This window comes from Calonectris borealis, chromosome 4 (assembly GCF_964195595.1).
Source record: "Calonectris borealis chromosome 4, bCalBor7.hap1.2, whole genome shotgun sequence".
Taxonomy (NCBI): domain Eukaryota; kingdom Metazoa; phylum Chordata; class Aves; order Procellariiformes; family Procellariidae; genus Calonectris; species Calonectris borealis.
The window spans coordinates 824,718-838,670 of NC_134315.1; the positions used below are offsets into that span (position 1 = coordinate 824,718).

The window sequence follows — 13,953 nt, forward strand, 5'->3', positions numbered from 1 at the left end:
CAGTTATTAAAACTGTTCTTACCTCAACCCATGAGTTTTCATATTTTTACTCTCCCGATTCTCTCCCCCATCGCACTGGAGGTGGGTGGAGTGAGCGAGTGGCTGTGTGATAGTTAATTGCTGGCTGGGGTTAAACCACGACAGAGACACATCCCGACAAAGCTGCTTTTGAAGAGGAAGGTGAGAATCTAGCCTTAAATGTCCAGACCATTGTTTCCTTAGTCTTGGCATCTCTTTATCTTTCAACTGTCATTTCCAGCATTTCTTTTGAAAAGGTCGGTCACGAGACCCAACCAATGAAGGCTTCGCTGCACGCCTGCTGCTGTGCGGCACTTGGTTGGATGTCAGAAGAGAATTTGAGCGTACGACTTCCACGGGAAAGAATGCAGTTTAAATGTTTGGCCTCTATTTCCTACGACTTCAGGTGCAGTTAGGGCCCGGTGACAAGGAAGCTAATGTCTTAGATGTGCTCAAATATGTTTGCGTTACTGTGGACCTGAGTGAAGTCCTGAATGTTTCACTGCAGATAGGTTTCAGAGTCATTAGGGGCAATACAGCACAAATGTGGATGTCTTCTAAAACCTCGGCTTTGAGGTTACTTTGTACTTATGTTTTGAATTCTTTCATGAACTAGACTTTTGATCACAGAGATCACAAAACTGTCTTTTGTATTTCTTCAATTATTAATATTGATGGAGAACCTAACAGCCTTAGTTTGAGAGATAAATTCTTAGTATCTGTTCTCTTATTTTCCTGACCCAGGAAGGTAGTTTTAAATGCTACTGCCACGTCTCTTCTGTTTACCTGAAGAGACTGTTTTTGGTGTGTGTCTTCCAACACCACAACGGCTGAGAAAGTGGCTCTCACGATCCTGTTTGTTAAGGGCACCCATTTCTGAGGCTGTTTGTTTTTTAACATTTTTGGAGGGTGTGTTGTGGTTTAACCCCAGCCCGCAACTAAGCCCGCACAGCTGCTCGCTCACACCCCCCTGGTGGGAGGGGGGAGAGAATCAGAAGCCTAAAAGTGAGAAAACTCGTGGGTTGAGATGAAGACAGTTTAACAGGTAAAGCAAAAGCCGCACACACAAGCAAATCCAAACAAGGAATCCATTCATTGCTTCCCATCGGCAGGCAGGTGTTCAGCCATCCCCAGGAAAGCAGGGCTCCGTCATGCGTTAACGGTGACTTGGGAAGACAAACGCCATCTCTCCGAATGTCCCCCCTTTCCTTCTTCTTCCCCCAGCTCTATATGCTGAGCATGACGCCATATGGTATGGAATGTCCCTCTGGTCAGTTGGGGTCAGCTGTCCCGGCTGTGTCCCCTCTCAACTCCTTGTGCCGCCCCAGCCTGCTTGCTGGTGGGGTGGGGTGAGGAGCAGAAAAGGCCTTGACTGTATGTAAGCACTGCTCAGCAGGAACGAAAACATCCGGGTGTTACCAACACTGTTTCCAGCACAAAGCCAAAACACAGCCCCATACTAGCTACTATGGAGAAAATTAACTCTACCCCAGCCAAAACCAGCACAGTAAGTTAGCAGGCCCAGTATTACCATGTCCTGAACAGATTGCAGCATTTTGTTCGTTGATTCTGAGAAAAGCCTCTGACTATTTTGCTTAATTAACATCTAGGGTAAAATGACATTAGAATCTTTAGACTGTTAACTGAAGAAAGTTTCAGGACTTAGGAGCTGGTACATTAACTTATAGCATGGTCTGTAGCATCAGCACAGAATACTGGACCTCTGTTCTACTTCAGTAAGGCTATTTTTATGCTTTTAGTATTCAGAATGGAAGATGTTTTTTCCTCATTTTGGAGTACTGTTGCTAAAACAAAGTGGGAAAAAGTTATCCTCAATTTTAGTTTAGAATATTCACTGAAAAGCAAAGGGAATTTAATCTGTTTTGCTTTTAAATAGGTTATTCCAGTAGCGCACTCTGGGCTAAAGTGAGTATATACCCATATTCCCTGCTGAACATGACTGTGTGCCTTAGGAGTTTGCTGGAGTGAAAGCTCTAAAAATTGTCATGAAAGAGAAGACACCTCATCGTGGCATTCTGATACCGGACTGACCGCGCAGTATGCTGGTTGGCTCTTTCTACCTGCGGGTTCCCGGATCACCATTTCTGAGCAGGCTGGTGGGGTGTGAGCTCAGAAGAGAGGTTTGTGGGGACATATGACTTGTGGCAGTGGTTCAAGATACTGGTGTGGGAGCATACCTGATGGCAGCACACTGGTGGTGGAGTGGGCTACGCTGCCTGGGAATCTCTACTTAAGGGGTAAAAATTCTTCCCGAACAGATCCCCTGGGAGTTTCCTAATCCATTGAATTAAGGTTCAGTTTGCAAACCAGCATGTTTATTTTTAAAGTGTGCTCTACTAATGTATTCTTACTTGTTCTTGTTATGGGTGGCTTTGATATTGTTCTCTCTCCAACTACTTTCCAAATCAATGTGCTGAGAGGGTTTTTTGCCCTCCAGTGATGAGAGTTCCAGAGAAGAGCAAAACTGAACAGCAAGAGATTACTTTGTGGATGTTTGCTTAATAGTCTGTTTTGAAATGGTCTTGAACGAACTTGGCCTGACATGCAGTTACCATTTAAATATGATTTATTTTGTGAGGGAGGAGGGATATTGGGTAAGGAGTCCTGGATTAGAGGCCAGGGTTCTGGGATTGTTGTTGGTGGGAATCTTTTCTTTATGATGACTTCCGATGTTTTTGTAATGGAGAAGAGAGATGGGTAATGTTTCTGTAGCTAATGTTTCTCCTTGGCCTAACTTCAGTTTGTACTTAATTGAAATTAAATAATTGCTAATAGATCTTAAAAAGAATGCTTAACATACAGATAGTAACAAGTTACAGGGATTCAGCTGTAAAATCTGAGTCTCCTGCAGCTTGTACGTGGTTCACCTCTCTCAAGCTATAGTGGCGTGTAATTTTTATTTTTTGAGTTGTGGTTCTCAAACTTCAGAACTTCAGTCCTTACAGATGAGAAACATGAGAGAGGCACCTCTATTTACTTGAAAAACTTTTGTTTAGAGTCAACTCAAGTGAGGTTTGAAAACAAAACCTGTGGTGGAGTTCGTGTTGGTGAGACGAGAACCTCAACACTGCAGAAATACAGCATGCAGGTTCAGAAACAACTAGGAGTGTCTGCAAGCCCTTTTATAGTTAATGCTTAGTGGAAATCTGCTAGTAAAACCCATTCAAACCTAATGTATTGCTGCACGAAGAATGTAACCAGCAGGTTATCCGGTTTCGGGAGACGGCAGACTGACACGGGGCGGAGTGGGGACTTCCTGGGATCCTTCTGACTGTGCCAATTGTGCAGTTTTGGAGTGTTGTAAATGCAGGCAGAGCTGGGCAGATGAGGCACCTTGCTTTGAGTATGCTACAAGAATGCATTTCCAAAACTCCGGTATTTCATTTGTTGTTAGTGTGAGCATCGCTTTGTCTTAATCTACCTGTATTTGTACATTCTTTTACTGCCTTACAGGATTGAGTTCTCAGTGGTTTCAGCTGAAGGAAAAGATGTCCGTTTCCATTGCCATTGTTCTTTTTTTATGCTCGTATGTAGATGGTTTCAGTTTTTGTGTGATTTTACACCTTTCTGTTTACAGTTGCTTCAATATAAGATCTTGCCTTTAACATCTGGGAAATGGAAATTTTCTAGCCACAGAATTCAAATGTTGTCACACCCTTTGAATACTTTCAGGGTATAGTAGTTTACCCATGAGAGTGGTCATGGGAGTGTCCCTCCTGAAAACTGTTCTGCTGTCTTCGGATGGATTCCACGATGACTTGACATCCAACTTCTAACTGTTCTGAATTCTCTACATAATGGTTTCACTTAGAATTCATACCTCATAAACATTTGGAGAGGGTTTTAATACTTTGGCTTATTGCTCATAAAATAGCTCTAATTGTAAATAAATCCAAACTATGTTGTCATTAAGAACTGAAATGTGAAGTTTTAGAAAATGCTGTTGAAAGTGTCTCATCACTAGGTATGTTATCTGTGACATTGAACTTGTTGGGTAAAGCTCATTTACTTAATTATGTGTTACCTGTTCGCTGCATATTAAGATTTTATCCAGCGAAAGAAAATGGTTTTGTTCAACAGAATTTCGAATTCAAAAGTACGATTTAAACTGTCATTAAAATACTGTTTTGTGACTTCAGTTGTTTTTCTCACCGGTTATAGAATCCACCGCGTAAAGTAGGTGAAAAGATAAAATAATCTAATACTTGTCTTTTAACTTTCAGCTTTGTGTTATTCTTGGAAAGTTTCGCACCACTTGTGAATTCCTTGAACCTTGGCATTGCAAGCCCACTTCTGTTGGGCCCTCCTCCTTTACAGCTTGCACAAATTAAGACACAGTTGGCTCTTCAGCAATTGACCTCAGTTGCTACCAACAGTTCTGCACCTCCTCATGCTTGGTTAAATCAGGCATTTCTGAAAAGCACAATGTTTAGCCCTAGAGGAACTTTACCTCAGAGGCCGAGAGGACCTAATCCATCTGGCACAAAGCCTCCAGGATCCTTTAGGGGAGGAGGTGCAGCAGGTCTTCAGAGAAAGCCTGCACCTGGAACACCTCAAGGAATGTCACCAAGATTTTCGGGACAGGAAACGTTTCAGTGGACGGGTTCACAGAGGATAAACGTTCGGGTAACTCTGCACAGGCCTGATCCGAGGCGGGTGAAGGAGAAGACAAACCTACACCAGGAGCAGAAGGGAGAGCCTCGCACAGCTTGCTGGGATAGTAACCCGTGCCCGGCTGGGACAACTGGGCAAAAGCCATCGGCCCCGGCACGGATCTCGGAGCAGAATTCAAGTGCCCAGAACCGTTACACACCAGAAAGCGCTTCCAGCATTTTAGCGAGTTTCGGGCTGTCTAATGAAGATTTGGAGGAACTCAGTCGCTATCCAGATGATCAGTTAACGCCTGAAAACATGCCGCTAATCTTAAGAGAAATACGGATTCGTAAGATGGGTCATTCTTTATCTGGTTTACAGTCTCAGAGCAGAGCAGAAGAAACGATTGGTGGTACGAGTGGTGCAGCAGTCAAGAGTAAAGTGATTGATTATGGGCATGCAAGCAAATACGGTTACACTGAAGATCCTCTTGAAGTGCGTGCTTATAATCCTGAAGTGCTGACTGAAGATCCTCTCAAAGCACGTGTCTATAATCCTGAAGCATCGAGCGGAGAGAACAGGGAAGACTTCCAACGAGAGCAGACTATGTCAATGAGTGTCCCACCATCTAGCGTGACATGTAATTCAGTGTTTCCAGTTGAAGATTTAATAAAACAGACGAGGTTCCAGAATGATTCCTCAAATACTCGATCGTTTTTTCCAGCTGAGACTCCGGGAAAGGTGTCGGGTTTGTGTGCAACGCCCGCTGGACTCCCCGTGGTGAAATCTGTATCCCAGCCTGCCATACCGCCTGTCATGCCACCTATGATGCCACCTATAATGCCACCCTTGGCACAGCCCATGATGCCGCCTGTCATGCCGCCTCTTGTCCAGCAGTCCGTGACCCAGCACGTAATGCCACCCATGACCCAGCCACCCTTCTCAGCTGAACTTCTTGCAGCTCTAAGCCAGCACGAAAGAATTCAGCGTGAATCTGGGACAAGCCAGTCTAACGCCCAGAGCGGCTCGGGAGCGGGACAGAAGCCCTTCCAGACACAGTCTGAGGGGCCAATTAGATCTCCTTTTGGTATTGTGAAAGCGTCGTGGCTTCCAGCGTTTCTACAGCCTGATGCCCAGAAGATAAAAAGATTGCCCACTCCGTCAATGATGAATGACTACTATGCTACATCTCCAAGAATATTTCCACATATGTGTTCTCTGTGTAACATTGAATGCACTCATATGAAGGTGAGTGTCTTTCACAGATTATTGCATAAACTTGTACTCGGCATCTTACCTGCTGCACTGTTTTATGAACTAATTTTTTACTGTTCATTAAATGAATTGTGATGCTGTTCACCAGTTTGAGTGCTTACATGCAAATTTCAAAATGGCAGAAACAGCGCTAGTAAATTATTGTAACTGCTGCACAGCGTGTTGTCTTCCAGATTGCATTTCAAAGTTGCCATACACATTGATTTTTATTTTTTTAATATTAAAAATTATTGGTGTCTTCTGCAGTGGGTTTCAAATGACAAAACAAACCCTTTGTCAGTGGAGTAAAATACTAACGTCATCTGGGTGACCAAAATGTGTGCAAAAATTGTATGCTGAATCTTGGTAGGGTAGATGAGATGTTCATGTATTCAGCCCCTCTCCTGCAAAGTCTGCATTAAAACAAAGCAGCCTATTTATCTGCAAAAATTTAATCTTCCAAATGTGGTCTGTGTGACATTGGCTGTTCCAGAGACTGAAGACTAGCTCTGAGGGACACACAAAATGCTTTCATTCATCTGGCTGGGCTTTCAGCTGTGAAGCAAGTAACAGTTTCAGCTCTTGAAGGAAGAAAAAGAAGGAACTGGTGAATTCTGAAAGCTGTGGATTTTTCTTGAAAGACCTAGGCTTGATATGTCAAAAATACAGGAGAACGTAATTTTAAAAAATTGAATAATTCATTATTAGTTTCATGTGTTTAAATTTTAAATAGTCTTCAGCAAACGTGTGGAAAGCCTGTAGGGGAGTGCGTTTTTTGCAATTTGGCAAAATCATGCAAGATTGCTAGGCCCTAGTTGTGCTGTGTATTAAAAAAGCGAATGAATAGTTAAGATGGTGACAGCTGTATTAGGGGCTTCAGAATAAAAATAAATTTTCAAGTACTTTTACACGGAAGCACTGAAGGCCAGGGAGAAGTGCAGCTGTTGGGGCAGACTTGAAAACTTAAAGGGAAGTTTGATTTAAAATAAAGATGTGTAAAATTGAACAGGGCAACAAATTTGGGCTTGTGTTAATAAATGGACGAAGCTCTTTGGAAAAGTGTAATCTGTTTAAATGTGAATTATTCAGTCGCTTGCTTACTGGTGCTTTCTAAAATTAAGCAAATGTTTTTACTAAAAATACTTCTTGACAAATTAGCTATGAAGTTTTCTGGGGAGATTAAAGGTTATAACTTCTTGCCCTAATGGCGCTACAGCGTAGCATGTGCAGACATTCTGATCCGACTGCAACTACGCAACCTTTTCTGCCTGTCATGGCTGCTTCTAGTTCTGGCATATATTAACTTTATTCTGAATAGTATTTTTTTTTCTTTATGTACACCTGCTGCTGCGTAGGCAGTTCAGACTGTTTTGAGACCTCATGGGACAAGCCATGTTTAGACAACAGTGTTGCAAAATAACCAAAAGAGTTAGTGGTTTTTTTTTTTAACTGCAAAAAATAAAAGTTTGTGTTAAGAAATGTCAGTCTTGTGTATTTGTGAATTTTAAAGAATGAAGAATTCCTCTTACTTCCAGTTTTACAGTTCGGTTTTACAAATAAAATTGTCGTCTTTGTCTCAGTTGCATGGTTAAAGGTGACGTAGACATTCAGGTTTTTTGTCTCTAAAGTTGTGCTAAGTGTTCTAGAGGAAGCGTACGAAACAGCACCTTCAAACTGGAAGTGATGGGGAAATGATGTAGTAGAAGTGGATAGTCGTGTGGTATGACTTGCACTAGGAAATGGTTGTTTTCACACAGAGCATAGATGCTGTTTGCCACAATGTTGTGAAATTTGAGCTGAAAAATAACTGAACAAGTTCATGGAAGAAAATCCTTCAGAGGCTATGCAAAGACCCTCCGGTGGCTCAAGAAGTCCTTGATGAGCAGATGGCTGCAGGTGTCTTCTGGGGAAGCGGCTCTGTTTCGTTACGCACCTCCCTCGCCACCCCCTGTTGCATGCCATGGGAGAAGAGGTGCTAGGTGAGCTAGATGGACCTTTGGTCTCCTCAGCACGCCTGGAGATGAACTGGATCTTCAGAGCTGTTTTTAGGTCAAAGTGATTAGATTTCTGGTGTGTAGTACCAAGTTGTAACAAGCGGTTTAAGAATGCTGTGTTATAAACAGATGTCTTTGTAACGTGGCAAATAGGAAGGAAGATAGGCAAGCAAAGCGGGTAACGTGAGACAAGAATGGATGAAGATGGTGAAAGATACCAAATGAGGAAAACCTTCTCTTTATCCAAGGCTTGAAGATACTAGATATCTGAAAAACAAGGTTTCAATGATGTTAAAATGATGGATTTCAAGTTCAGATTATTAATGGTGATGAGCTGTCTTTTTTCATAGATTCTTTTAATCCAGCCTTGTGTTGAAGTACAAACTCATCTAGGATTCATTTTCTTGCCAAGGTTGAAGCGGAAGCTGCATTTCCTATCGGAAGAGAATCCAAGTGTGTTACCTGGCATTAGTTTATAAAAATGACAGGATTGGGGCTGGATGTGAGACCCAGCTCCTGGAGAGTCAGTCTGCCTCTGAAGCTACGGGGACAGTTAGTGGTTAAAACGTCGTATTTGCATCATCTGAACTGTATCGCCCTTGTTCTTTCCACTTGGCTCTCCCGTAAAGGCAGTGAACCACTGGCTGAGTTTTGGCTTGGAGTGAAAAATGCTTCTGCTGTTCCCCAAAGCATCCCATCAGTCCTCCCTGTAGGTCTTTCTTCTTAAGTATCTAATTTGCTTAATTAATGAGGTCTGATGAAATCGGAGCTGAAGATGACCTTGAGATGTCTGCAGTATACCAAAATACAGAGTTCTGTTTTGAGTGTCATACAGCTAAGCAAGTAAATGTATTTTCTAGTTCTTTTGTAATCTGAAAAGAATCCTGAACACCTCTTCTACACAACTATTTCTATATATTTGAAGGTGGGGTTTTGCTAATACACTGTTCAGAAATCAAAACTTAAAATATCTTCCATCTGCATGGCATAGCTATTGTAGATCTGTCCATGAAAAATGTATTTTTTTTAAGCTTTGAAACTTTTTTGTAGGACATGGATAATCCTCGTGTGCAATGATACATGGCAGGTCAGCAGCTGCACAATAAGCTGCCTGCAGTCCGCGGCTGAATGTGAAGAATACTTCAGCTGTTTCATGCAACAGACTTTGGAAAGACTCCGTTCAGCATTTCTTTTCCTATCAAAACCGTTCACTGGATCTTCAGCAATAGGTGGCGGGAGCCTCGGTTAGTTGATGATGCCTCCAGCCACCTCGGTGGGGTCTTGCTGAGGTATTTGTTCAGAGGTGAACTGGGAGAAGTGCTGCTTCTTGAATCAAAAGTGCAGCTTTGGGCTTGGCTATCTGTGGTCCTTCGGTCAGGTGTCAGCTCTCTAACAGGGAGACTTAGCAGTCTGAAATATTGTGGGTTCATGGTAACTGATGATTACCATGGACTTGGAAGCGAGTTGTTGTGGGAGCAGCATCAGAAATGTGAAAGATTTGTCCTTATTTTTATCTTGTGTTAGGAAGGTTTCTGTAGCTTTGTCAGAGTTGGCCATACACAATACTGTGTTAGAAGAAAAGGTATATAAGAAAGGTGGGCTTTTTGAGCTTTAAAAAATTAATTTGGAAAATTAATTGACGCTAAGGTGACTTGCTGGAAGGTGTACTCAAAAATTTGTGCATCCGTGTCCTGCAGCTTTTTTTCGGGGAAGGGTGCCCAATTCTGCCCTTAGTTAGATGGAACCTCACCTCAGTGTTGTCTTCTTTCAAATATATTTACAAAACCCCCAACAGATTGAAACATTTTGTAACTATTTCACAGAGCAGCTTCATTTTCAACTTGAAATTGTGGATATATTGGAATAACAAAGTGTGATTTCTCTGTCTTCAAACACATGCCAATTTTGGAACAAAGTGGATGTGCAGTATTGCCAGCACGAGGGGTCATATTTACTGTGTATTACAATTTTTGTTTTCTAGCTTAAATAGCTTTAAAGTGAGGGTGATGTCTTCTTGGGCTTTAAGTGCATGAAGTCATGGGGACTCATTGTTTTCCACAGAGAACTGCACTTACGATTCCTTTGCTGAAGTAAGGGGACAAAATGGGGTCTACACCATTTTACTCCTAATTTTTCTTGCTGTGAAACCAGCACAAACAAGTGCAGGTGCTATCCCTGCGTGTTATTGTTACCTCACTTTGGCAGAAGAGGCGCGTTTGGAGACTGAAGACACCACGCTCTGTTGTCAGCTGCTTCTTCAGGACCCTTTTGGTGGCGATCCACAAGTAACGGGAGATGTGCCGGTCGCACGGAATTGGGTGACAAAGGTGCTCGTCCCTGGGGGGTGTCGGGTTGTGGAGCAGCAGTGCTGCTGCTGCAAGAAACTGGCTGCAAGTTCTCACTCGTTCCAGGACGTGCTGGGAAGGGATCCTGTCCTTTGGGGAAGGATCCATCTTCGGGACAGACTTGCCAGAGAGAGTGGAATACTTCTGAAGACTGAGAAGGGCAAGGAATTCATAAAAGAGGAGGAATATGCATAAATGGAGACTCCTGTAATTCTGTGAAATGCAAGAGGGCATTGGCATACTGAAGACTTGAAGAAGAGAAGAATGTTGTGTTTGTTAGGGAGGAGAATATCTCTTTGTAGGCCTGCCAGTCTCGTTAATGATTGTTGGACCGGTAGCTAAAGACGCTTGGAAGCAAAATGGCCTCCCTCGGCCCTCGCGGAGACTGTGTGCGCTTTCTTCGTTTGGGACCGCGGAACTGGGATACTTGAAGCCCAATTTCCTTTCATTTCCGCAAGCTAATTTGTTTTAGCCCTTGAGTAATAGTTTTTCTTTTTCCTGTCGAACTTGAAGACTCTAGAAAAATAGCGTTCTTAAGAAGGGGAGTGCTTAGTAATGGCGTGTTATCAGGAAAAAAAGCATATAATGGTGAATTGCTGCTCTTTACTTGTGTGCATGCTGTGTATTCACTGTGCATGCAGTTCTGTGGCCACAAGTGGTTTATCGGTCTGCTCTTCAACTCCTAATATGCTTTGGTGCAACTAGTGAGACTAATGCAAAGGGTCTTCTGAGTAACATTTTTCTGACTTTATTTGAATAGTTAGAATGTTTTCATGAACACAGCGAGTAAAATCTCTCGGTGCCTTTCTGAGGTTGGTTAACCAGTCTATCTGTTTCTTCAGGAAATTATAATAAGTCTTGTGCTTAAAATGTATTTTAATTTCTTTAAAACCCATGGTTTTTATATGTGGAGTACGAACAGTTTGGGTGGCTCTCCTGCAGCTCGTTTTGGTGCTGACAGGCTGATAGTGTAAGTGCAAGGAACGGCTGTTTTCACCACGTTCTCTGTGCTGCCGAAATGCACAAAACTAACTGTGCCCTGGTCACGGTAATTTTTCCATCTCATAGGCTTTGAGTAAACCATCACGAGCTTTTCTTTTAACCAGTGTGTTCAGCATTTCTGTTAATAAACAAGAGTTTGATACTGCCAGCTACGCATTTTATAATCTCTTGTGTTATAAACCAGCATGCGCTTAGAAAAAGTGATATGTAATCTTGCAACTGCAAATTATTTTATGAAGCCGTGCCGTCAGTTGCATTATTCAGCCATTATTACCTATTCTAAAATATGAAAGCAGCTAGAAGTTGGTTTTTTAAGAACGCTTAATAATTATTGTTGATGACATACGATACCTTAAAGCTTCAGACCATGCAATATCTCTCCTCAACAGCAAACTGACTACAGCAGTTGCTTTCAGTAGCAGGTCAGTTTACTTTCAGAATAATAATATTAGAATAAAGTCTTCAGGCATAGTTTCCCATGCTGGGGACTGATTCTGTTTACAGTTAAACCTGTGCTTAAGTATTTTTCAAAATGGAGGGCTTGCACTGTACTTCTGCATTTGTCTCGTGCTTAACCCATCAGTTATTCCCAAGTAAAACTTCTGTGAAGGTTTTTTTTAATATAAAAAAAATCAGTGTGTGTGCGTGAAAAATCTCATCAGACTTTTTGACTGACCTTTAGTTGTAACATTATTAGGAGTGAATGTTCTTGAGCTTAAGGCATGAGAAGTCACGCCTCTGTAGAAATGGTATTTGGCTTAAAGATACCATGTTGTGTCGGGTTCTCTGATTTATTCAGCTTAATTTGTTGTGTATGTGTTCATCAGTCTGACAATCTGTGAAGACTGCTAATAGTTTTCTTTCTTTTAATATAGCCGGCTATTGGATCAACCTTTTGCATTAGAAGTGTGGTGACAACAACCCAGTGTACTGCTGGAAGTAACAGATTCATTTCATACGACACATTTTGTTCAACTTCCGCTTAGATTCCTTTGTGTTCTTTAACAGTTTTTGATAATCAATAAGTATTTTAATCTTTTGCATAAAGAGTAATTAAGTGAGAAATTTGACCTTGACGTAAGATCATTCATTAGGTAAAATTTGATGGAAGGTAAAATACGGCAACACATAACTAGAAATTGTGGTCAAATGCTAACATTTTACACACTAATTAAACGTCTCTGGATGTCTTTTCTCCAATTAGGACTGGATTCTGCATCAGAACACTCCTTCTCATATTGAAAGCTGCCGCCAGTTACGTCAAAAGTAAGGAATCTGTTTAAAAAAGTTCACTTAGTGTAAAAAGTGTTTTCTGTGCATGCACGTAGTCTGTGAAAGTGTGTCAGGTTTCCGTAATGAGGATTGTCTGTGTCTGAGCGCTATTCTAAATTGCCTTTAGACCGTTAGGGTAAAAGGTGAACTGACACGTGGTGCTTCTGGAGTCCCGAACAGGAATGTTTACCTGTGAAAGCTACTGCATGTAAGTGAAAATTGTGTTCAGATGGCAAATTTAGCTTTTTCACTGACGGTCGTGTTTTTGATATTTAATAGATACCCTGATTGGAACCCTGAGTCTCATTCTTCAAAGAGGTAACTGCTTTTTGATTACAGGTTGTTTTTAATTTGTTGCTATTATAAACATGGTAATTAATGCAATTAATTTTCCTGTTTTGCTTACTGGCAAGCTCTATTAGTGGTGTCGTTGTAAAATCATGTGGGGTGTTTTTGTGGGTTTTGTCCTAAGTTTATTTAATAACATGAATGGCACAGTATCTAAAATTCTTTCACGAGGATGAGAGTAAAGTCTGTAGAAAAATCTGAATACTGATATTGTCAGCAGTCTCCCCTTGAACCTTTCTTCTAACCGTGCTTCAGTTAGTCGTGAGTTATTGGATGTGATATAATAGTAACCGAGCGGGACTGACGGGTGCTAGATCACTGATTAAACTGTCTCAATGGTTTCTGACTCTTAGTCTTTTCTCCAGTTAAGCCACTCTTGTTTGCAACTTGAAACCTGTTTGACAATAGGCGTGCTGGTGTTAGCTCTTATTTCAGTCTTCAGTCTCCCTCGGGGAGCTACGTGATCACAACTTGAAAAAACACTGGAATTCATGAACTCATGTCTCTTCTGTCCTTAAAAATTATGCTGTTTACTATTAATTTTTTAAAAAACACACCCTGTGGACTAATTCTACTTGAATCTCAGCAGGATTGGATTGTTTTACTGGTTCAACATTTGTACATATTTCAACTTGCATACAAATAGGAATGATAGGGCTTTAATTTTTGCTAGATTTTCCTGTGACTTTCTGTTAATTAGTGTGACATACTTCCTAAGAAGCTAACTATTCAGTTAAAAAAAAAAAAAAAGTTAAAAAGCTGGATATGTAGGTCAGGTTAATTTTGCAGAGTGCATCTGAGGTCTCTCCATGTTAATGAAGAAGGAGAAATAAAACTTTAAAGAGAGAAATAAACCAAATAAGCTTCTGAAACTTTCATGAAGAGAATAATTCTATTTCAAAACCTCAAACTGAAATTGCTGTCGAGTGCTGCTGATGTTATGTACAACCCAGGCAAAGGAAACTGCTCTTAGCTGGAGGAACTTCATAAATTGGAGAAGTGTTTAGTAGCACTTTTTGTGAGTGAGGGATCTTCTGTGCTTGCAGGTGGGGCAAGAGTGTCTTTTAGGGTGGTGCTTTCTTAAATCCTTCCTGATGACAGCACGT

General features: G+C 41.5%; 1 protein-coding gene across 10 annotated transcripts in view; it reads left to right on the forward strand.

The window, feature by feature from the left end:
- The window catches only part of ZNF638 (zinc finger protein 638), a 59,932-nt gene that overhangs the window by 14,131 nt on the left and 31,848 nt on the right, over positions 1–13,953 (forward strand). For 9 of the 10 annotated variants that reach the window (XM_075148328.1, XM_075148326.1, XM_075148327.1 and 6 more), the window contains exons 2-4: positions 4,263–5,880; positions 12,432–12,493; positions 12,779–12,817. In XM_075148328.1, coding sequence (XP_075004429.1) covers positions 4,465–5,880; positions 12,432–12,493; positions 12,779–12,817 — 1,517 coding nt within the window. In that variant the 5' untranslated portion in view covers positions 4,263–4,464. The remainder of the gene's footprint in view (positions 1–4,262; positions 5,881–12,431; positions 12,494–12,778; positions 12,818–13,953) is intronic. The other variant, XM_075148323.1, reaches the window with a different exon arrangement.